This window comes from Cuculus canorus, chromosome 7, assembly GCF_017976375.1.
Source record: "Cuculus canorus isolate bCucCan1 chromosome 7, bCucCan1.pri, whole genome shotgun sequence".
Lineage (NCBI taxonomy): Eukaryota > Metazoa > Chordata > Aves > Cuculiformes > Cuculidae > Cuculus > Cuculus canorus.
Window position 1 is genome coordinate 29,885,494 of NC_071407.1, and position 24,807 is coordinate 29,910,300.

Below are 24,807 nucleotides of genomic sequence, written 5' to 3' on the forward strand. Positions count from 1 at the left end.
AAAAAAAAAAAGCCCCAACAAGTCGTTTTGCTGCATTTGGTTGGAATTGTATCACCAGTGGCCTTGGTATCGCCTTACCAGTGGTATAAATGGGGTTGCATGGAAATAAAATGCTGCATTTGATGTTCTTGTTACAACATAGCTTGACAAAACTGTACCTCTTGTGTCAGGGTGTTTTGGTTCCATCTAGAATGGAGATATTGCAACAGGAGCATAGCCTGGTCACATCCCATATTGCATTCCTTTGCATATTTTGGAGAAAGCTTTGAAACTCTGGCTTATGGATTTTCAGTGTTTGTTTCCCTTTGCTGAAGTAGCTTTTCTCTGTCAGTAGCAACTCCTTTTCTTAAAATATAGTATTTTTTTCATCAGCAAAGTTCTCTTATTGAACAAGAACTAAAAGGACAGACCTAACTCTAGTCTAACTAGTTCTTTAACTCATGGGGGGTGAATACATAGATAGGCAGTTGAGCAGATCAGGATATTAATGCTGGAGAGGAGTGGGAATGGCTTCCTGTACAGGCAGACCAGAAATATCCATCAGAAAAGTAAGAAGTTGTCATCTTGTGTTGTTTTCATTCCACCTTGACCCAGTAGGACTTCTGAGTCTTTGCTGAATGGGGTAGATGTTGTATGACTGAAATTTGTAGTTGAGTTTCTCTTCTGGAATTTCTCTGCTTTTCAACCACCTTTGGAAGGAATAATCTAACGTTTTATCAGTAGAGCCTTCCTAAGCAGAGCTGATAACTCTGTAGAGATATGTCTTGCAATGATAATCCGTTTTCCCTCTGCATTTCTTCTGAAAGCTTTATAATCTAAGTATTGAAAATGATGGATTTCTTGGCTGAGCCTAGAATGCTTTCCCAAATCCTGGATTAACCAGCAACCCAGCGGTTAGTGTGCAGTACAGTTCATTGTGGTGTTGGGGATTTTTTTGTTTGTTTTTTATGGGTTTTGTTTGGGGTTGGATGTTTTTTTTTGTGGTATGGTGTTTGCTACTTGATCTGAACAGGAGTCGGTGCCATTGAGACTTACTAGACCTCTTTCTCTTCTGATCGTTTTTTGAGTCTCTAGTAAGCAAATTGAGTGAAAGTTGCACTTAGGTCTCCATTTCCATGCTCATGGCCTCAGCTCAACTGCTGTCCCTTAGGACTTGGCAAGGAGGTTCAGCTGCAGAAAACGGGAGAGAGTTTTCTTGTTCCTGTGATCTGTGCTCTTGCTCTTGTCTTCTTACTCATCTCCCAGTTAATGATGATTTTTTCTGTTTCTGTGACTCATCACAACACAGTTCTCTCATGAAGCATCTGTGTAAAATAGAGTCTGTAATTGAAGGAATGTCTAAACTTAGGAGGTCTTATATTGGCACTCTTACTGTCAAAGATAACATCACCACACCTTGTTGATGGTGTATTCTGATAACAGCAGCTAAAGAATGCGTTCAGCAGGAATAGTCTTAATTCGAAGCACGGTACAGAAGCTGGAGATTCCCAGGGACAGCAGAAGATATTAGGGTCATGTCCCCAGCACCATCTTGCTTCAGAAAGTAAAGCAGCACAAAGCCAATGCAGCGTGTGTGTATAATTTTTCTTTAATTCACTTTTAATATAGTACCCTGAAAGGTAACTATGCCAGTTCAGTTAGTAACAGATGGTGACCTGAAGAGAAACTTTGTGCTCTGAACCCTCTTCCAACACTGTTTCAAAACATGTTTGGGAAATGATCACTTTTATTCCAAAAAACCTTTTAATGGAACTCTTACATGCAGGAGTTTGCTTTTAGGATGGGTTACAAGGGAAGATATAATCAAACTTACCTCTGTGCTATGAATGAATGACTTCAGTTCTGCCGGTCAAATGAGAGGCTCATGAATGTGTTGTGTGAGATGGTTTCATCAAGGGTCTTCAGTACCCCTTCATAGCTGGGTTTTGATGTGGCGTATCTTCCAGCTATTTTCGGTAGTGAAATGGTCTGGGAGGTGAGGTAAGTATAAATGTTTTGTAGTCTTCAGTTTAAAAATAACAAATCAAAATTTGCAAGTTTCTTGGTGTGCAGTTGCTCTTTGTATGTCAGGTCTCTTTCAGAACAGATGGAAGTCAACTGTGTTAAATAAGGTGATTTGATCCAGAGTGGCTCATTCACTGGCTAAAAGAGGTTGTATTTTTTTTCTCCAGGAGTAGTAGAAGGCGATTTAGCTGCAGTTGAAGCTTACAAGTCATCAGGAGGAGATATTGCCCGCCAGCTTACTGCAGATGAAGTCCGCCTGCTGAATCGCCCTTCTGCTTTTGATGTTGGGTACACACTCGTACATCTGGCGATACGCTTTCAGAGACAAGACATGCTAGCAATTTTGCTTACCGAGGTGAGTTAGTGTGGCCCTTGCCTAGGCTGAATAGCAACCTTATGTAACTGTGCTATTGTCTGCAGCCGGTGACATGGAACTTTGTTTGCAAGGAGATAGAGGCAAATATTGTTAGAATACACAAACTGCTGCTTTGTGGTTTTGTCGATGTTTCTGCTTAAGAAGCGACTTTGCTGTAGGACTGTATGTGTGTGGTGGTCTTGAGGAGGTGGAGTTTTCTCCTTAATGGGCAGTCTTGGCACAGGTCGTGACCTTGCTGGTGGTGGAAGTGAGCTATTGTGAGGCTTCCTGTGCTTTGGGTGGGGGAGAGGAAGCGCCCTCAAAGCAAAACACTATGATCAATGAGAGCACAGTTATTTCTGAGTTTTGTTAATGAGTGAGGCCTACCTGGTCTTTCTTCCCATGTTTTCTTGAGAGCTTCTTTTCTAGAGAGAGGCAAATCTCCTGTGTTGTGAAATTGCATTTTTTCTCCTCTTTGGCCCGTTTAATAGAGTGGTTTCTCTCTATGGTCTCCTTGCTCTTGCATCTTCCACTTCCTTCTATATCTTTGTATGGTCCACCTCACCGCTGGTGATCATTGCCCTCCTCCATCATTGCCCTCATCCTAGGCCCATAAGTAGTTCTGTCTTTTTTGTCTGTTTTCTTCATCTCAGACTTCTGGTTCCTCGGCTGATCAGTACCATACTTTTATTCTGCCTCTTTCCCTCTTTTGATGCTTAATGCAATTGTGAAAGCATCTGTTCCTGAGAAAAGTAGCCTGCCTGCGAGTTAATTTGATGAAATTTTGCCCTACAGGTTTTTCTGTTGAGTTTTGTTTTGGTTTTAGTAATACTTACTTAACACACCATTTGTGGAAGTGCTAAGTAGTGTATGAGCCACGGTGATGCTTTCATTTGCTAGGATATTGACTAGTGAATATGCATCTTAGAGTTTGGGTTTCTAATGTATCCAGTGTCATGCCCATGTTGCTTGCCCCGTATCATTTAACAAGTTCCTGCTGCCAGTGATACTTAAAATTCTCCAGATTCTAATAGTCTTAGCTTACTAGTTTATTGGAATATTCTTTGTGGGTACCTGTCCTTGGGCTGGGTAATGGATTTCTTTGTTAAATGTAGACTGGACTCATGGATGCACCTCCTGGAGGTGTTCAAGGCCAGGTCGATGGGGCTTTGAGCAGCCTGGTCCAGTGGGAGGTGTCCCTGCCCATGTCAGGGGGTTTCGAACTGGATGATCTTTAAGGTCTCTTCTAACCCATACCATTCTATGATTCTGTGATAAAATCTGAGCTCTGTTTTCTCTTGCTACCTAGCTTCTATTTTTTTTTTTCTTTTCCTTTCCTGCTGGAATGGGTCAGCTGTTAATACACTTCTTTGATGTAAAGAGGTTTTCAACCAGCTTTGTTATCAGCTCCATGGCAAACGACGTTAATTCATTGAGAGTCACTAAACATTTAATCTTTCAGGATACCAGTGTTTATACTGTTGTTATATTACTTGCTAAGAAAACACTGTCCACTGGTGGTTTTTACTCCTAAGTCCTTGTAACTAGAAATAATACTGAGTGCGGTCACTGTGTTGTGTTTCAGGTATCGCAGCATGCAGCGAAGTGCATTCCTGCCATGGTGTGTCCAGAGGTCACAGAACAAATTCGTCGTGAAATTGCTGCATCCCTTCATCAACGAAAGGGAGACTTTGCTTGCTATTTTCTCACTGACCTTGTAACATTTACGTTACCTGCAGGTAATTACAAAATTCTTCTTACTGATAGGAGATATTTTCTTTGTCACACAGTTGAAATGCTTGTTCTTATACTTTCTCATGGTGGTGGGGTGTGTATATAGGTTTTATTTATGAAGGTTTAATAGCTTAGGTCAGATCTAGTAGTTGAATTTGATTGTTAATATTCAGTATTTGCATACATTGCAACCTGTATGTTGTTCCTGTGAACTGAACATCCATGTCCTCTTCAGATGTGAGGCAATTGAAGAGAAGTGGTGTGTTCTAAGGAAAGGCTGTGTTTAAAGTTAGGGTTGGAGCTCAGGTGATTTTGGGTTCTAATATAATTTCTCACATAGGCTGTGTAGGCTTTCAGTTCTTTGCATTACAGCCCAGAGCTGTTATTGCATTTGTACCTGGTTATAGCAATAGCTCTTTATGGATACATTTGAGATACTCTGTGATCAAGAGAACATTTGTCTGTTAACAAGAACCTATTAGAAGCATTTTACTCTTCAGTAGCTGTTTTTCTTAATAGATACCAGAGGTAAGAAAATGTTTAGATGGCAACTGTACTGATCAGCAGATCCGTTTGTCTTTTATTATAAAGCAGTAGCGTTGTAAGAATTGCATTTGGAACTTCTCCGAATGTTACCTCATGTCATCCTCTTCAGAAAGTCTGGATAATAATAGTTACTGTATTCAGTTTTAATTCTGTGGATTATGTCTGAGAGGCAGACAGTGTGGGTGTACGAAGTGCCCAGAGACTAAACACTTCATTCTTTTGGGGAGAGAAGGGGAAGAGGGGCGGGCAACACACTGATTTTGTAACACATCCAAAATACTGCTTTCTCCAGAACTGAGGCGTTTGTTCGATATTTTCAAGAGACTCATCTTAAACCCTTGTGCAGCTTTTTGACATGTGTAGTAGCTGTTAAATAATTAAGGAATAAGAAAGTTCAAAAGCTTCTGTTCATAAGGGCTGTCAGTGTTGCTTCCACTTCCATCACTCTTAGTGAACCACACATCTTTTGCGGTCAACAGTTAGCAGTTGGTCTCAAGACAGTGTTTCTAAGGATAGTGGTATAAATCACACAATCCTATTCAGGTATTACCTACACGATCTAGTTGAGGAACCAGTTTCCACTCCATCTTACAAATAAACGGATAGGATCCTCCTGAAGAGTCAATGTGTAGACGTCAGAGTGCAAAACTTCAAAATTGATTGCTGGCCACTGTAAGCCAGTCTTGGTTTAAAAATAAACAATCGATAATGCAGAAAAAAGGCCACCCCACAACTCCTGCCTGCATCAAGCAATAGTTTGGTTCAGTAGCAACTGAACGTGTGCCTGAATGAATCCTGTCTGTAAAGGTCTTGAGACAGTTGTCAGTGTTGGCATTTTCTGTCATAACTCAATGTATTTCCCATTTCTTGTTTTCTGACCTGCACGCTGGCCTGCAAACCGTGGAGGTTCTCTAAACTGTTTTGTTGAAGCCTGCATGAAATGACTAAGGAAGTGGATGTTTTGTACAAGACCAAGTCTTGGCAAACTCCACCTGTCCATTGTAGGAGACCAGGGAGGGGAAGCCTTTCAGACGGGTGGAAAACTACTGCTTAGGATTGAAGTTGTCCTAAATACGGCAGGGTTGAAAATACTCTTTTATTTTCCCCACCTCAAAGTGGTTCTCTACTTCACTTTCTCCTTCAGAGAAATCCAATTTTACCCTACGTGTGCTGTGACGATTCCTTCTGCATCAAAGGTATGACAGTCAGTCTGGGATACGTATCCACTTCAGTGTGCTCTTTGACACCTGTGCTCACAAGTGACAGATCTGAAAATAGCAGCAGCTTTTCAGAGGAGACATTAGTGATGATATGGCAAAAGCTGTTGCACAAGTTCTCCTGTGCATCAACTGGCAATGTATATCTGTTACAGCAGTGTCAAGTGACTTTTGCATTTGCTTTCTCTTTTTCCAGATATTGAAGATTTACCGCCCACTGTCCAAGAGAAGTTATTTGATGAAGTACTTGATAGAGATGTTCAGAAAGGTAAATGCTCTGAGAATGACAAGAATCTCTCCTTGCTCTTCGTTATTCCTTATATTCCATTATATTTCCTTAGCTTAAGAAGAAAAGTGCATGTGTGTATGTATACGGCTCTGTTGCCTGAAGTTGTTTTAAATATAGCATTGATACTTTCAAGTTAATCTCCACCCTGGAATTATTTTAATTTTAACATTTACATTATATTTAAGAGACGGAGAGAGATTGGGATCTGTAGAAATTTTTCTTAGTGTATCTTTGAATTTTGAAGATTTTTAAAACTTCAGAGTTTTAAATCATGAGCTCTTGAAAGAAAACCTAACAGATCTTTCTGCTTCCTTAACAATCCTCAAACAAGTGAGGATGGTTTTCTTTGTTGTTGTTGTTTGGTTTTGTTTTCCTTGTTTTCTTGACAGCGTTTCTCCCAAGGAATGCCTTTAGCCACTGTAGTTCACCTGTGTTTTTAGTATGAAGGAGAACTTAATTTTATCCATGTAAATGGATAGATTGTTGAGATTATGCCATTACTGTGCTGTTCACATTCTCTGAGATTTCAGGTGAACACAGGGTTTAAAAGAGGTTGTTGTCATGTTGCAGAGCTAGAAGAGGAGTCTCCCATTATTAACTGGTCCCTGGAATTGGGTACGCGCTTGGACAGCAGATTATATGCACTTTGGAACCGGACTGCAGGGGACTGCCTGCTTGATTCAGTACTACAAGCCACTTGGGGCATTTACGACAAGGATTCTGTGCTGCGGAAAGCTCTTCATGACAGTTTACATGATTGCTCGCATTGGTAAGTTAGTTTTTTACGTGACTTTTAAAGATAGCTTTCCAGGTAGCTTAGCACTTGATAGTAGTACAGTATTGAAAAGAAACACAACCACCGCTGCTCAGTTTCCTGTGGATTGTGTGCCTCTGTGATGTTGAGTCACAGAGTGATTCATGTAGTACTCTAGATCTGGTGTATTTTAAATGCAGGCACTGAGAACTTGGACATTCTGAACTTGGATGGTATGTGATGTTCAGCAAATAGCATTTAAAATGGAGTCAAATGTTTTATGCTGTGTGCTTGTCCAGAGCGCGCTTACCACAGTTAAGACTGGAATTTTCTTGCAATGTAAATCATGGGCAGGCCATGCTTTGCTGCTGTTGATGGAAGCTTTGCAGAAGATTGTTAATAGAAGATAGCCTTTTATTCCTGTGTAAACTCTTCAGTATTTTCATTCCATCTGCTTAGTTACAGCTTTATTCGGCACTGCTCTTTTTGTTCCTGTTCTGTCTGCTAAAATAATGGCAGTAAAGCAGAGTGTTGACATTTAACTATTGCTTTTGCTTGGCCATGGAATTAATTTATCATGTAAAACAGCTTTGGTTGTTTTATGCTGGCAAAGTTCTTCAGTCCCATACTGTGGTTTGCCTCTGCTGGAGGAAAAATCCTTACAGTTGGACCCCCAGCGTGTCCACCAGCTCTCAGGTGTGTGAAGAGACTAAGGGAACATCGTGATAAAGACTAATATTAAGACACAGGCGATTTGATTTCTTGTGTTCTTGTACTCGAGGACATTGTCAGCAGGATACTTAAAAAAGAGCCTATCTCCTTGCTCTATGTGCAGTACAGAAATTCTACAACAACAGGTTAATTTTAGGGATACCTGTAAGTAGTTTTTGTGACTATTGTCTCCCTGTGTCCCCTGTTTGGAGATAGCTCCTCAGGTTAGCGTCCAGAGCTGGATTCCATAAAGTGGGTCTTCAGTAACAATTCTCCTGAGACCTTGTGTCCAATCTGTTGCTACTTTAGAGTTGTTTATCATGGAGCGTGCATCTCGACCAGGCAGGAATGTCCCTGGCATCATAAGCAGTTCCCCTGAGGCCAGAACAGAAATTTATGATAGATCAGGTTTTGTTCTTTATGGTAACAAAAACAAGCATGGTAACTAGAAACATGCAGCAAAATATTGAGGTTTAGATCAGTCCTTCAAAATGTTAGTGTGAACTGTTGTTGACTTACTGTTGTATCTAACGTAACCCTCATTATTTAGAGTGTACTAAATCTGGTTAAGCTTTTTTAGTTCATGTTCTAGACAGAATTTGCATTTTATTCTGAATTTATTAAATATTTTTGCTTATTGGAAGCATGCTTTTTGAACAGATTCCTGTGTTCCTTTAAAGTTGTTTGAATACAGTTGGCTATGTCAGTCTGGATAATTTTAGCTGCTAGTTTGTCATTGGAAAAATCGGTATAAGTCTTTTTGTTCTGTTGTAAATTGATCATCCTGTACTTGCTTTAGAGATTCTGTGTTGGCCAAGATACATTTATGTTTAATTTTGTGGGATAGGACTTGTAGCAGGTAGGAAGTGACAGTGTGCTTAGACTTTTGTCATAGAATCATAGAATGTCCTGAATTGTAAGGGACCAACAAGGATCTTTAAGTTCAACTCCTGTCACTGTACAGGACAGCCCCAGCATTCACACCCTGGCGAAATGCTTCTTGAATACTGTCAGGTTTGGCGCTGTGACTGCTTCCTTGGGGAGCTGTTCCAGTGCTCCACCACCCTCTGGGTGAAGAACCTTTTCCTAATGTCCAACCTAACCCTCCCCTGGTGCATCTTCCTGTCATTCCCTCGGCATTCCTTTCTGCAGCAGGTAGATAATCAGGCCTTCACATCCTTTTGATGATAACACTTACACCGACCTTGATCGGGGAAGGTCAAGGGAGGCTGGCCACCCACCCCTGGCAGAATGGTTGGACTCTGACCAGCATGGGATTTCTCCCAGAGAAACTGACTGACTCGGGCCCTTTGTGCTGCTTACTTAACTCATCTCCTTGTATACGCCCGCACGATGCCTCATCCCCTCTCAGCTACCCTCGCAACTCTTCTCCTTATGACACTCCATACCCTCGAGGCTGCTCCCCTCTTCTCCCTCACGTCCCATCTCCTTGCTTCCCCCCTCCCAACACCTCCTCTCCTCATGGCTGCCTCACTCCCCTGTCCTCAATCCTCATTTGTTTAGCACAAAGTGTTTGCTTAGAGATTTTCAGGGGAAGACAGGCAAAATATCCACTGGCTGCAAAGACAGAAGCAGTTGATGTATTTGTGTAGAAACTGGATTTTAGAGAGGCCCTGAAGATTCTCTGTGCATGTATTACTGTGAGCACACAGACCTACTGCAATGTTTTACTAGTTGGTCTTCGAAGCCACGCAGAGGTTTTAGCTGTGCTTGAGAAAGCCAGCCTGGATGGTGACAGCTGTTAGAGACACCAAGTTCTTAGGGTAATTACATTTTTACTGAAAGCATAGGAAAGATTTCGTCCATACACACTCAGTGTCTGTTAATTTTCTCAGATTTTAATTAAATGAGTTCATTTCAATGACTTTTTTAATAAGCTGAACTTCAGAATGGTTTCTTTGTATTCGCAGTATAGGCCATTGTTTAGAAGTTGGCTTACTGCTCCTCACTAAACCAGTGTTCCCAGTGTGAAGTTGTGGCCTTTCCATACTGTTATGTTTGGACTTGGTTTAAAATTTTAAAATCCCAGCATCTGCTTTTTAATGCGTAGGTCACTTTTTTCCTTCGTTATTGCTTAAGAGAGATAAAACATTAAAGTAGCGTAAAAAAATGCTAATTTTAATTTAAACAGAAAAATATAATTTTAAAACTTCCAGTGTAAATCAGATTAATCCCACTTTCTAAATCTGATTCATATCCACGCTGCTTTATAACTATTCCATATAATGTGAAATCTCCATACTCTTTTGTTCCAGAAAGTGATATAAAACAGATTCTGACTCCTAACCATGGTCTCTTTTAAGTTGATGCACAAGTACTTTGGAGTTAATTGGCTCATGATTTGGCTAACAATACCTGTATTGTTTGGATGAGAAGAATGAGCTGCTCCTCCTATGTGAAATGGAATGTCTTAGTGGTGTTCCCTGTACCTCAACACTTAAAAATATGTAAGCCTAAATAAGGCTTCATAAAAACCTGTTACAACAAGTATCAAACTAGCCAGGAACATGTGGGAACCTGCATCTACCACAGCGTTTTTGCTGTACGCATTGTGATCCTAAGTGATTTCCTAAAGGAAATGAGCAAATAGAAGATTGAAAAAAATATAAACCACAATTTTGTTGATGTATGCTCTTTCTTCCCCCTTCTGTACAGAGCTGGGATAAAGAATAACAAGGGTTGAATGTTGCTATCAGGTGTATGGTGGCTGAGAAAAATACTTCTGTATTAACCACTCCTTCTCTAACATTTTAGGTTCTATACACGCTGGAAAGAGTGGGAATCATGGTATTCCCAAAGTTTTGGTTTACATTTCTCATTGCGAGAGGAACAGTGGCAGGAAGATTGGGCATTCATACTCTCTCTTGCAAGTCAGGTAAGAAAGCTTCCTTATAAGATGGCTGTAGGAAGGCTATTTTAATCTTTATGAAAAGACATTTAAAAAACTCAGTATTCTCCAGGAATAAGAGTTTTCATCTATAAAGGAAAACATTCCTCTTAAGCCAGCAATCTGAGCATATTGCTGGGTAGACTCTTCCTGCCAAGATGGAAAAGTTCATTTCATTTAAAATCCTAATTTTTGAGCTTATCATTAAGCAGTACACTGCAAGAGAGTCTGTTTCTTTTGGTGTCAGAGTAAAGTCTGTAGAATTAACAAATACACAACCAAATGTTTAATGTTCTGCCTTCTCCGGCAGCACTTACCTCCTAGAACACACCTACAAGTCTGGAAGCTTACACTAGTAAACTTGAGCCAGCTGATGTTTTGTAACTCCCCTCCAAAATGACATTTATATTCCTCTAAGCTTTCAAGTGTAGGAATATTTTTAACTCCTCCCTTAAAGTATAAACATGATGTTGGTCTATTTTGATGTGCTCTTTTCCGATCATCAAAAGGTATTTACCTTAACCTTTCCTCAGATGTGTGAATTAGTTTTAGACTGAGCCTTATATAGTGTCACTTCTACCTGAGGAATGAAATATGTTAGATTGTATCTGGAAGAAGGAGATATATATATCATATATATAGATATATCTATGTAAAAATTCAAGCTGTAGTGTTTTTGCTTATTTCCAACTGATGTGTAATAGTCTTTCCAGTCTTTCATTTTTCCTTCCAAAGCCAGGTCACTCTTAAAAGCATTTTCTATCTCCATTTGGAGACTGGTTTTCAAATTTCACAGTAGAGAATAAGTTCTGTTTCAAGTGATGTCTGTCTTTCTGTTTGGTTTAGCCTGGAGCGAGTTTGGAGCAGACACACATTTTTGTACTTGCACATATACTTAGAAGACCAATTATAGTTTATGGAGTAAAATATTATAAGAGTTTCCGAGGAGAAACATTAGGATATACCCGCTTTCAAGGTAAGCCTTTTGTTTTTCAAGTTTAATTTTAAAAGACGTTCAACTATAAATCAGAAACAAAGGAAGCTGAAAGGAGAGTGACATTAAGCTGGAAGAGGATGGAATTATGCGGTAGGGAAATTTCCCCTTAAAACTTGCAGTTTGTCATTGCAGAGTGGGTTTGTAGCATAAAGCCACAGTCAAAATGTGTTTTGACCTTCACTCGGTGTGCCTTTAGTCTATAATTTTTTATATAAAATATTCTAGTTGTGAGAACTTATCAAAAGTTGTGGTTTGTACTGCTGTATAAGACACAGGAGGATTAATATATGGAATTTGGAATTGGTAACGATGGCTGCAAACGTTCAATTTTAGAAGCCAACCTGTATTTAGCACTTCCTGAAGGAGGCTCATAAAGTTGGGGCGAGGCAGGCAGAAGGTGTTTGCACTGGCATAGTTTCTAACCAGAATGATGATGGTATCTGCTGGGTGCTCCCACAGAACGAAGGAGCATTCCTTGTTACTCCACAGCATCATAGAGGAGGTGATTTGTGAAGCAGCCCTTAATTGCAGTGAAAAGAAGTAGCCCTTAAAGCACGGGGCATAGAAAGAAGGGTAGAGAAATTAAAGGAGGGTGGAGAATGATAGAGTTGGGCTGCTTTTTGTCATTAAAGACACAGCAACTTGAATGTATGCTGTAGGGAATGGAAAAGGAATGGATTCTGTTCATGAATGCTTTACCAGCAGTTATTATGTCAGGTACAAGATTAGGTAACTGAGTGACAATTACAAAACATTGGTCCGCTGGTAATGTACATCTCCCTTTCTGCAAAAGCAAATTCCGTGATATAGTTAAAAGGAAGTTTATAAAATTTATCTGTGTTCCAGGAATTCATACTTTACAGCAAGTGTGATGTAAATGCTGACCTATTTTTCAAGTAGTACTATAATTTTGCATGGCTTGATTGTGTTTTTTTGACTGCTTCTCCTCCTGATCTGGGTAAACAGGAGATTATCCTTAAGAGAAATAAGATGCTGTTTAGCTGACCCAGTCCAGTTTTGCGTAGATGTGTGTTTGTAGAGTTCTATTTTGCAAGCCAAATTTGTTTGGGCAACCTTCTTCTGTGTTAGGCAAATTAATGTTGAAGTGTTTAGCATCTGTCTACGGGAATAAAAATATAGGAGGGGATTTGGAGCATGCGTACATGCTCAGCAGTAAACAAAGCTGATGTGGAAAGAACTAGTCAGATGCTTCGGTTGTGTTACAGGGTGTTAATGTGTTTGTTTTGCCCGTGGTTCATCTTCTCGGTCTCAAGTCTATCTGCTTGTCTGCTACCCTACAGTGGTTTTCACCAATGCATGACTATTTATTTGTAGAGGACCTCCTGACCCATCTCCTCATGTTATTTTTCGGAAGGTGGCAAACTTTATATAGAAGAGCTCCAGGCTGTGGAGTTAGTGTCAAATACATAACCTATTGTAACTACTTCCAATCTTCAGAAAATCTGAGAAGCTGTTTGGTTAGATAGTTTGGGGCAGTGATAGAAGCTCTTTATGTGAGGAAAGAAAACACTTTTTTTTTGAGCGTAAAAATTTGGTACTGTTTGTAGTTACGTGCTGTCTTTTATTTGAGATTATTTTAGATGGCCTAAATAACTGAAATTGTTTTCTTGCTCTGTGGATCAGAAGATAACTGGGTGTCTGGGACAACCTTTTGCTAGACACGCATTTCCAGGAATTTAGTCAGACAAATATTTATGACTTATGATTTGTTTGCTACAAGCTGCATCCATCCATACATAGAAACATGCGACACCGAACAGGTGAACTCGGGAATCCTGTGCCAGATTACCTGGAGTTACTTCTACCCTGGTCCAACCACATTTTTGTGGTTAATATGTGCTAATTAAATGCTAGCAGCACAGCTGAAACCAAACAGGCAACGGACTTGGGCTGCAAAGACAAGTCTCCTGTAAATGGCACAAGGGCTTGCTGTTCTGGGCTTGTGTGTGGGCTTTGCGTAGCACATGCACCTTCAGTGAAGCTTTGAGGAGAGCTTGGGCTTCTCTGAGTTGTTGTATAGCACCTGCCTGCGTTTAAGATTACATTCACCAGAAAAGAAAGAGGAAAGAAAGATTGTGGGTTATAATAGAGATAGGGAAATGAATTTTGAAAGGAACAAGTATTTACCTGTAGACCCCACTAATTTTTGTTGCAGTGAGGAAAGATGAGTTCTAAACTTCAGTAAAAAACCTCCAAAGCCACCTGCTGCCTCAGGTTTCCGTTTTAGCTTTGCCCTTCTGTCTCCATGGAAGTTGGAGAAGTGAAGTGCCTTGTTTTGCTGCAGTGTCTATTCCTAATTTGATGGCAGCAGCTGTACTATGAAAGGTTGCTATGCTACATGTGCACTTAAGTTTATGCGTGGCTATTTTTAAGCCGTCACAAGGTAAGGCATGCTTTTGCTTAAGTTGTCTTGCAGCAGTACACACCACGAGTTATTTATGTTCCTAGAAGAAAAGAGTTCTAGTTGTATTTTGAGCCTTGGTGCTCCTCAAGCAAATGACCTATTGCTAAAAACGGTGGGGGGAAAAAACCTGCAGCTTCTTTCAGCATCTGCGACATCAGTAATTCGTTGTACCTGAGCAAAACAGCATTGGCCTTTGGGTGGGTGTTTTTGAGACAAGCTATGTATAATTGATGTGGGTTAATTTAATCTATCAGCACAGTGTTGATGAGAAATCCCATTGTCTTTGGGATAGGCTACAGACTTAGGTACTAAATAATATATAGTGCAGGCAGTTCTTTTAATAATAAGTTTTGTAAGCAGATGGTGGAATTTTTGTTCTGGTAAAAATAAGCATCTGACTGTTGCTTTTATTTCTGTGAAGCAGAATCAGGGTTTGGTTTTTTTTCTTTAGACTTGTTTTTATATTTGAGAAGAATTCCCAAGCAGAAAAGCCTGCTTTTCTAACTTTTTGTTTATCACTGTACTGTGGAGATTTTAGGGGAATGGTAACGCGGTATGGGTTGTAAAAGCCATTATATTTATGTCTAAACTTGTACAGTTGCAGAGACACTCTACTAATCTCATGTTAACCTAATAATGATTACCTGTACTGAAAAGCATGTTGTGTGTTCATGTAGACCAAACCAAGTATGTCTTAAACGCTTGTTAATGTGCTGCTGTCACTGTGTTTAGCCAAATGCAAACAGTTTGTATCAAAATTCTTTGTTGCTGAATGATGTAGTTCTGAGTCTTACCCTTTGTTTTAATTTGTCGTAGGTGTATATTTACCTTTGTTATGGGAACAGAGTTTTTGTTGGAAAAGTCCTATTGCTCTGGGCTACACAAGGGGCCATTTCTCTGCTCTGGTTGCCATGGAGAATGATGGTTATGGCAATCGAGGTGCTGGTGCTAACTTGAACACTGACGATGATGTTACTGTTACTTTTCTACCGTTGGTGGATAGCGAGAGGAAATTATTGCACATTCACTTCCTTTCTGCTCAAGAGGTAAGAAATATTTGTGTAGCTGGTAGCCTTTTTCACAACTGCTCCTAAGCTGTGGCCTCAGCAATCTCTGTAACCCCATGTGGTTTTGTAGTTAAAGAATCATAGGAATATGCTGTTCTGTTAATTCTGCTCCCTTTCCCATCATCTGAAATGATTTGGAAAAATACTTTTCCACAAACTTGGCACTTATTTATAGCTCTGTAAATTGAATATAGCTTCACAGTGCATGTGAATACAAGTGTACCTTGAAAACAGACCCAGGATTAAGGACTCCAACATGAATGTGAGACTGAAATATGCCTTTTATTTTAAAGGATCTAACATAAATATTGACAAGTACCATGTGCTATACCCTATACCACTTTTTCTGCATTTCTTATTTAATGACTATTATAGAAATGGGAACTACTTAATAGAAGTGTGTACATGTGGCAAGGGAGGAAAAACAGAAGTAATTGCAAAAAGTGGGCACCCTGCTAGATAGAGGAGAATACAAAGTATGGCCTTATAAGTCTAGAGAAGGATACTGTTTCGGCAAGACATTCTTTAAGTCTTGCAATAGGAAATGTTTCTTGTTAAGAACTGCTAGACTCCTAAAAACTGCTTTTTAAAGCCAGAAGGCTCTTTTAGGACTTACTTTCCTTATAGATTTTGCCTCCTATAAGTCATCGATTCATTAAGATTAAGAAAGACCTCCAAGATCATCCAGTCTAACCCTCAGCTCAACACCACTGTACCCGCTAAACAATTTCCCGAAGTGCCACATCTACACGATTTTTTTAGCACCTCCAGGGAGGGAGACACTACCCCTTCCCTGGGCAGCCTGTTCAGTGCTTCACCACTCTTTCAGTAAAGAAATTTTTCCTAATATCCAATCTAAACCTCCCCTGGTGCAATTTGAGGCCATTTCTTCTTGTCCTGTCGCTTCTTACTCCAGAGACCAGCACTCACCTTGCTACATCCTCCTTTCAGGGAATTGTAGACAGTGATAAGGTCTCCCTTTAGCCTCCTCTTCTCCAGGATGAACAATCCCAGTTTACTCAGCCACTCCTAATAAGACTTGTGCTTCAGCCCCTTTCCCGGTTCCCTTGCCCTTCTCCAGAGGCACTCCAGCCCCTCAGTGTCTGTCTTGTAGTGAGGGGGCCAGAACTGAACCCAGGATTCGAGGTGCAGCCTCACCAGTGCCAAGTACAGGGGCAGAGTTACTTCCCGATGCCTGCTGGCCACAGTGCTCTTGATACAGGCCAGGATGCTGTTGGCCTTCTTGGCCACCTGGGCCACTGCTGGCTCATGTTCAGCCACTGTCGAGCCACGTCCCCAGGTACTTAAGTAATTAGTTGCTCACCACTAATTGAAATATAGGAAGGCTGTATTAGAAATACACATCTGGAACACTTAGAGGGGAAGAATAGCTGGAGAATATTTCCAGAGCCTTCAAATGTTGGATGAAAATACAGTGTACTTCATTTTGGCTTTCAGAGACTCCCAGCTGCAGTGAAGTAGTGCGCTAACCCTGTCAGCTTTTAAAAGGAACTTCATTGCTGCCTGAGCCTGGGTATTTGAGTATTGCTGCTGGCTTGCTTCAAGTTTGCTGATCATGCTTCAAGCCTCATTCTCAATGTGTTTTCTCTCCCCCAAAGATAGGTAATGAGGAGCAGCAAGAAAAGCTGCTTCGGGAATGGCTGGACTGCTGTGTGACAGAAGGAGGGGTTCTCGTTGCGATGCAGAAAAGCTCTCGTAGGCGTAATCATCCACTGGTCACCCAGATGGTGGAGAAGTGGCTCGATCGCTACCGACAGATCCGCCCTTGTACATCCCTTTCCGATGGCGAGGAAGACGAGGATGATGATGATGAATGAAGATGAAGAAATTGAAATGAAGACTACCAGTGCAGAGTGTCTGACCCGGAGTTAACGTTGTGCTCTAGCAGTTTGTTGTGGAATGACTCACTTGTAGGGGAAACAGATTGTAAAGGATTTCTCTGCCCAGCACGGAGAGAGTCTAGAAGCTCATCGGCTGCGTGAAGAGAGCGAAATGGGCTGGACTACAGTTTGTACAAAAATAAAGAAAAAGAAACAAAGAACAGCTAATTTTATTATCAAGACAGGAAAAAAAACCCCATTTTTTCTTTCTGATTGTAAATCTGTCTATAAATGTACCGCATGTGGTTGTGTAAGAGGTCGTGTAATAGGAAAAGTATACCAGCATCTTAATTATTGCAAAGAAATGTTTCAAATAAGGGCACTTCTGAAAGCACATGTTAGACGGATCTCTCTTCCCTCCGAGATTCTTTTGCAGTAGAACCTGGTATTCCACATCACCTTTTCAATACTCTGACAAGTTTCTGTGCAAGGCCCATTTCTGTGAAATCTCACGAGTGCCCAGGTCAGATGGTGAGGGTTTTTTTTTTTCTTTGCACAAAACACCCGCAGCAAGTCAGAAGCAAAAATGCATTCATTATTTTACTAATATTTTCATTACAGCTGTGCCCACGTAATAAAATCTAAACAATATGGAACAAACTGGAAGAGAAACTAAATTTTTCATTGAGTGAAATGATTTGTTTCCTGAGAAAGGTTGTTTTTTTTTTTTTCTTCTTTAATAGTTAATAGATTCCTTTCAGTCTACATAAGAATATTTATTCACAGAATTGACCTAAAGTATAGGGGTTTTATTCCAGTGAGCATATAGTAAAAACGGAGTGAAATCAGAGAACTTGGACACGATTATTTCTTATTGTCAGAACTCTGTCTTGCTGTGATACAAACTATATATCATTTTACCATTTATTCTTTCATCAACTTCAACATTGCTGCAAATGAAAAAAAAACCCTTTTTAAAGGGTTACTCCTCGGTTGCTAAATCTAGTGAGAATACACTCGGCAGTTCCAATTAAAAAGAAGAGTCTATGCTAAAGTTGTTTTTAAAAGCACTGTTATATATCTCTCAGTATGTAAACCTGGGAATTTCTTGCATGTTGATTGATGTGGCCATACTTAAACCTATGTAAGTTCCTGAGATTGTAAGTTCAGAGTATATTCTCCAGTAGAAATTTTATTATATTTGATAACTTTAGCCATGTAACCTGTAATGGATAAAGTTTATCTAAAAATCTCACTTAAACACTAAAGGTTAATGCCAGTTTTTACATATACAGTGCAATTCAGGTTGTCTTGAAAAGCACTTTCGGTGGTGTGGTGGTTGAATAAGGAATTTTGCAGTAGATGAAATTGTTTGAATTAGAACTTCGAAAGAAGCCCCATAGCACATATTTTTGTGTCATTCAGAGCTATGGAAACCCTGAGGAACTTGCTGCTTTTTCTCCCAAATGCTGCTTAGATGGTGTTGAAATGTGCACAACTCCTACATAAACTTGGTGACCACACCAAAAGTATAGAAATAATGAAGTACTGTATTAACTTAGCAATTTTCCCATCACAGATTCCATTGAGGTTTATTATGAAATGTCTCCACCTTTTTTTGGCCGTCAGATCTCCTGATCGGTGCATGCGCAAATTTTCAGGTAAAAGAATGCATGCTTTTCTGCAATGTACGTACGATTTACCTGAACTAAATAGGCAAACTGCAGATACTAAAGAGGTTCTTAACAAGATATGGTCCTGTTTCAAGTTTGCTTTCTAAATTGTTATTTTTTATTTTTTGTCCTTTTTCTTACCTTGCAGTGCAATCCTCAGCTAGACAAGGTATAAAAGGACTTGAAGCTGTTCTGTCAGGGGAAGTGAACGTGGTGTAAGCTGGGATGAGAATTTCCGTGATCTGAGCTGGTCTGCACCATGTGCTTGGTTCATCTCTTGTGGTGTAACCCGGTATGTTTCTGGAGGTCCTTCTACTTCAGGACTAAGTATGCCAGCATCAGAAGTTCTTGTTCAGTAGTCAGATCGATGTAAATTCAGATCCTGGCTTACCCAGGACCAGCTTGCCTGTGCAGACCACTATGTGAATGGACAAAGAGATAAGCTCCCACCTTCAGCAGGCAACTTCAAAGGGTGTGCAAAATGCTGTGCAGAGTTTGAACATCCCCCTTCGCTTTGGGCAGTGCTGTTCCGTTTAAGGAAGTTAAGCTTCCTCATATCATGGGGAGAATAACCAATGTGAAAGTCTACCTTGAGCCAAATGTGACGAGCACGCTATTCCTTATCTCCTGTTGCTGTGTGTGGGCAGCCTGTCTTGTGGCCTGACGATCCCCGTCCCCAACCAACACTTCACCATGGCAAGTGGCAGTTCACCACGCACTCAGTTCAGCTGTTTGTCAAAAGCATGCACCGTGCTCTCTGGTATTTACCTAGTTCTGGTATGAGAGGACAGTCCTGGTACTTCAGAGCTCTAGGCTTTCTTGATCACTATTGTTTTGTTCTGATGTGCTGTAAAATGGTTTGTTCAGGTGAACATGCTTCACAGGTCGTTTCAGAACTGGTGAAGTTATCTTTTTCAAAATCAAAGTACTCCAAACCTCATGTACCTGTAGATTAAAGAGATGCAACCCCTTGCTTTGTGCTAGCACGGTAGTCAGTGTATGTCAATGGGTCCTCTCCTTGAATCACATACTTGAAAGTTTACCGGTCCTGAGATTCATTTGCAAATGCTACCTTGCAGCTTGTCGGCAAGTTCTGCTCTTTTAGCCAAGTATTTATCTCTACAATTGGGTTTCTCAATGTTATTTTCCTCATTATTGCTCACAGTAGCACACATTTTCCTAGTGCAGAACTTGGCTTTTCATTGCTACCTCCTTGACACCTGGTCGGTTTTTCTGGTTTTATTTATGAATTCCTCAGTGCGATTCCCTGTATTTCTTTTGTTTTTAATATATTAAAATTTAGTAATTCTGGATTCTTCTAAAGTTTTGCTGCATGGCTTATGGCAAACATTACTAGATTTTGTTTACTCCATTAATGACATTGGTTTGTGTGCACTTAAAATCTCTTCTTTAATTGCTGCTTTTCCTTTTTGCCCCTATTGTTCAGTAACTTCCCTTAACCCCTTAGGTTTTATTTAGGTTTTATGTCACCTTCAAGCTGCTTGTTTTAAGCTACTCTCGCATCCACCATCAGTGGAGTGAGTCCCTACCTGCCTTCTTTGAGTGTGACAACAGCAGCATGGCTCTGTCAGCAAAGGAACAGCACAAATCAGCAGCAACTGTTTATCTCCTGTTTCTTTGCCCAGTTATATTCTGTTCGAAAGTTGCTCCGTGCAGCTTCCTGGTGGTTCAGCGTATCTTTAACTGTGATGATCCTCTTCTGCCTCCATGGATCTTCCCTTCACGTGGTTTGCTGGTGTTTGCAGGTGCTTGAAACCCAGTAGTGGAGGGGAAGATCTAAAACTGCAGTCTTGTTACCAAAACGTGTCCTTTAGTTGATAACCCTTGGGATCACATAATTGCCACTCTTGTAGAGCTTGTAGCACTTCAGGTGAAGCTGTCTGCCTATGCTGGCATCCATCCTTGGTTTTGGTTGAGAGGGAGGTTGGGTAGTGGATGAACAATCCAGCCTTTGCTGTTCTCTGCGGAGGGTCTGAGCCGAGCCTCTTGCTGTCCTGGGTCCGAGTCCACTGCTGGCAGCGGATGCACGATGAACCACTGGCACACAAGATCCTGCGAAACGGGGAAGTACTTCCACTCATCGGGGATACAACTGTTTTTTTAGAAACAAGTGAAAGCACTAGACCTAGTTTATTTTTTAAATAACTAAACCTTAACATCAATTAAATGTTTTTCACCATCACATCACTATTATTTCTTAACTCCCTTCTCTGTAACTGACCTGTTTTATCCTCCTGGTTTCTCGCGGTGTTTGTGGCTGATCACTGGTGTGCTGTGTCGATCACTGACAGAATGGTCACTCATCTACAAAAGGTGACCTCTTAATTTTAATGTGTTTGGAGCTGGTAACTAGTTTTCCGTTTAATTTAAAGCAAACAAAATACAGTTTTGTAACCCAGATGCTTTTTGGTTTCAGCTTATTTTTTTAGTGCCTTTCCAGACCAAGCTCTTTGCCCCGTTGGTGCCCCGTGTGTCCAGACACACGTGCATAATGTGAAAGCACTGTGTAGAATGTGAAAGGATGGAAACAACACAAACAGCGAGACCTGAGGTAGCTTGCACATACCAGGTGTGTTTTCAGCTTTACTCTCTAGAGATTTGTTAATGCTTCATTTCTTGAGTCTAAATTGTTGTCTTGGGTGTAGCTGCCTTTGTAGCTCAATGGCAGCCTCAGCAATCTTTTTCCACCGCGCCTGCATATAATGTTCTGCTTCATTTTAAATACTCACAGATTCTCAATAAGTTTACAGGTTATAGTAGCACCAGTGAAAGTCTGGATAGGAAATGGAATTTAGCCAGCGTTTCCCTGCAGTTCCACTTTAAAACTGACCTGTACACAGCAAGCTGGAACAGAGTTTCTACTGTGTTTCTCAGTCTGCTGCAGGAAGCTCATGACCGATCCTTGACCGATGCCAGTGGTGGCTTTGTAAGCATAGCCCTTCTGCTGAGCGTGACCCAAGCAGGTTGCAGCTGCTACTCACAGGCCAGAGGTGCGGAAGCCTGACTTAATGGAAACTTACCCACTCTACTGTGAACTCATTTTAGGGTTTTGGAGGAGGGCACAGTGTGATTAAGTTACATTTCCGTACCTTACGGTGCATTCTTAATGTCCTTCTTAAGGAACTTCTGAAGCGTGAGTCGGAGGGCAGCGAGAGCTCTTACCTTTCAGAAATTGTAGAAATTTTATCACCTTTTATTGAAAACTGCACTGAACGCTAAATGTCCACCTTTACAATAAACAAATACAATAACGGTAACACACTAAAACAAAACATATTTCTGATAGCCATTGGTTTCTTTTTCTTTTTTTTTTTTTCTGTTTGGGACAGCTTAAGATTTTTTTTTTTGTCACAGAAACAGGAATGTACCCATACAAAGGCTCAAAATAGGCCATCTTTTAAAAACAAAAAGGCGATGATTCACAAAAGACTATGAATATAACATGTAACTAGTTGATACAAATCTAATAGGATTTGTTAAAATCAGTCACATCTAATAACACATTTTGAAGTGTTCTTGTATAAAATATCACGTGAAGAAAAGAAGACTTTTATCAATGTCTAAAAAAGTGGGTTTTGTTCATAGACAGTCTGACAAGTTACCATAAAAAGTGTTTCCTGAGACATAAGGAAATGCAACATTATTCTTGAACCCTTTCCAGCTCAAGACTTTTTTTCCACTTGATAAAATAGCTGCAGATTTAAAACTGAGAAAATATATTTGAGTACAAATAGTGTGTGAAACGTAATACTTTCTTCTTTTTTTCTTTTTTTCTTTTTTTTTTTTTTTTTGTTTAAATCTTTTTTTCTTGCATCATTGCAGGGCAGAGGTGAATGCACAGCTACTTTATTCAGTGTATCAGGCAGAGAAGAGACTGGCAGGTTGTTTTGTCTTTAGCCTGGGAAGGCAGTGGCCATTGCCAGGAGCCCCTTCTGCCCTCCCCATCCCACGGATCCTGGCTGGAATGGCTAGAACTTAAACCTGGCAGGAGAACTTCTGTTACACATCACTGGCCCTGTGAAACTGCAAAAAGGATTATTATTTGGGTTTGGTTTTTTCTTTTCTTCTAAGCCAGCACTGATGCCCCTCGTTAGAAGAGGTAACCAGATACAAGAGTAAGGAAAGGGCTGAAGCCACATAATGGTTTCCTCTTACATTTCTATGTTAACTCCAAAAGGATTGCTTAATGCAATGGTTTGAAAACAGGTGCAGAAGCCCTGTCCTTCCCAAGGAATTGAAGGGAAAAAAAATCTATTTTTATTCATGTGATTGATGCACAAATGAAGGAAACTTAACACACAATAACAGAAGTTGATCATCAATGTAATCACATCCTAGTTTTCAGCTCTTCGGTAAGCAGGTGACTTCTTGAGGGCTTCTCCCCAGTCTTGACTGCTATCGCTTTGTCGTTAACACTGGAACATCAATGATGCATCTGTCCAAAATCAACATTGCAAATTTCGTATCAAATTGTTTTTTAGTTCACGTATAACTTCTTTTCCAATGTCTCTTGGTCCCAAGTTTATTGAATGATTTTTAAATTATCTGCTATTGCTCGTTGGGATGTTCCCTGTTGTCCCCGTGTTTTGTGGGCTGGTTAGGAGATGGAGCTTGGGAAGGATGTGCCACTGTGGGAAGATTGTGAGTAACGGGGATGCCTCCAGGAATGATGCCCTCCATAGCTGCTGGAATTCCTCCTGGTGCGACACTGACCATCCCAGGTGGATACCTGGGAGAGGGGACAGAGGGAGATTTGTCACACCACAGCTCACCACAGACAGTGCAATTGCCCCAACCACCACTGTAGAGGCTATGGAGAAAACAAGCAGCGACGAGACTCCACTTCTCTCCTAGAGTCTGTTTTTTATTTAAGTTATGAGGGACAGCTCAATATTAAAGCAACACTGCTGTGGGTCAAAATTGCTGTTTTCCATTTAATAAGGATGACCCCCACCTCCCTTCCTTCCCCCTGTGTGGCAGTACTAATGAACGCTGCAGCAATAAATGCTGACACTGGTGCCTCACGAGGGTAACTTGGTAGATTCAGAGTTATTTGAAACTAGCGCTGCCCAAGCTCAAAGCAGAGAGCACCAAGCAAAAGCACCGCGTTGACTTTGCAACCAAACATGGTTTGTGTATGTAGGTTTTTTTCTCCCATTTTGTGTTTAACCCCAAGCAAGTTGTGACCGACAAAGAATATTTGGGTGCTGACACTTGATGAGCCAGTACCTTTTTATGCTTTGAGAGGAAACAAATTTTATTTATAGATTTTTCTCATGTATGTAAAACCCCCACCTACTCCAGTGAAAGAGAGAGAAGGAAGGTGATGATAGAATTAATATTAGCTATTAATTACAAAGGTATTTTATATGAAGTCACATTGTTCTAAATCTTTATGGTATTGTTTGCCTGAATACAACACTTAATTCTAAGAGTACATACTACAGCTGTGATACCATGACCTACAGTAACTATTTCCCAGTGCTTAACTCTAGGAGGAGACAAATAATTTTGCCAATGAGCTCAAGGAGGAGAAAACAATGGGTATAAATGAACTCCAGGCTGCGACCTAGACTCTTCTCGACAGGGCAAATGATGCTTTTCTGTCCTGCAGGCTGTTTGCAGGCCCTGGAGCATACAGCCCTGGCGCTACTGTGAGAAAACTGAGCATAATTGCCCAGGTTGGAGCCAGTATTTCTTAGAAGATTTGAATTAACTGAAACCTTTATGCCTGACACTGAAGTTTCTGTCAGCAACACCTAACACCTCAGCTTCTTTTAAAAGAGACTGAAACAGAAATCACTTGCTTTGAGAGGGCTTTTCCAAAAAAAGCTGTGCTTGATGCCTTTAAAACTTGAGACAGACTCCTCGTATCCCATCAATACATGGGCACAAATTAATTAAAACTAACCAAATGCTCTTGAGAAAAGGAATCACATCAGACTAGAAGGTAGAACAGAAGAAAGCTAAAGTACCGATGCGAGTGAGTTAGCCTCGCTGGGAACAAGATTTGCCTTTCTTGCAGCTCATTCACTGGACACCAGGACACCAGAAGCAGTATCTGAGCTGCTGTGCTGAACAGCGATTACCAATCAGTGCTCCCAGGATCCCAGTGCTCCTTTCCTGCACCCTTGTGTGGTTTTCTTTTCTGTAACACATACTGTGGCATTCAATGTGCGCCAAAGGGTGGTGGCTGTTGTTGCCGTGCCTGTAACGCTGCTTTGCCTTCATGACACTCATCTCTGCTCTTCTGTCATCCTTCCTG

At 40.6% G+C, this 24,807-nt stretch overlaps 2 protein-coding genes across 14 annotated transcripts in view; one reads left to right on the forward strand and one right to left on the reverse strand.

Moving 5' to 3' along the window:
• The window catches only part of ZRANB1 (zinc finger RANBP2-type containing 1), a 45,622-nt gene extending 24,681 nt beyond the window's left edge, over nucleotides 1-20,941 (forward strand). For 4 of the 7 annotated variants that reach the window (XM_054070921.1, XM_054070922.1, XM_054070923.1 and 1 more), the window contains exons 4-11: nucleotides 2,172-2,359; nucleotides 3,945-4,098; nucleotides 6,053-6,124; nucleotides 6,716-6,914; nucleotides 10,386-10,506; nucleotides 11,365-11,494; nucleotides 14,757-14,986; nucleotides 16,627-20,941. In XM_054070921.1, coding sequence (XP_053926896.1) covers nucleotides 2,172-2,359; nucleotides 3,945-4,098; nucleotides 6,053-6,124; nucleotides 6,716-6,914; nucleotides 10,386-10,506; nucleotides 11,365-11,494; nucleotides 14,757-14,986; nucleotides 16,627-16,845 — 1,313 coding nt within the window. In that variant the 3' untranslated portion in view covers nucleotides 16,846-20,941. The remainder of the gene's footprint in view (nucleotides 1-2,171; nucleotides 2,360-3,944; nucleotides 4,099-6,052; nucleotides 6,125-6,715; nucleotides 6,915-10,385; nucleotides 10,507-11,364; nucleotides 11,495-14,756; nucleotides 14,987-16,626) is intronic. The other 3 variants (XR_008450624.1, XR_008450622.1, XR_008450623.1) reach the window with 3 other exon arrangements.
• A 1,387-nt stretch (nucleotides 20,942-22,328) lies between these two features.
• CTBP2 (C-terminal binding protein 2) overlaps nucleotides 22,329-24,807 on the reverse strand; it is a 142,834-nt gene continuing 140,355 nt past the window's right edge. For 3 of the 7 annotated variants that reach the window (XM_054070916.1, XM_054070920.1, XM_054070919.1), the window contains one exon: nucleotides 22,359-23,271. In XM_054070916.1, coding sequence (XP_053926891.1) covers nucleotides 23,091-23,271 — 181 coding nt within the window. In that variant the 3' untranslated portion in view covers nucleotides 22,359-23,090. Of the gene's footprint in view, nucleotides 23,272-24,807 lie in introns of all 7 variants that reach the window. The other 4 variants (XM_054070918.1, XM_054070917.1, XM_054070914.1 and 1 more) reach the window with 3 other exon arrangements.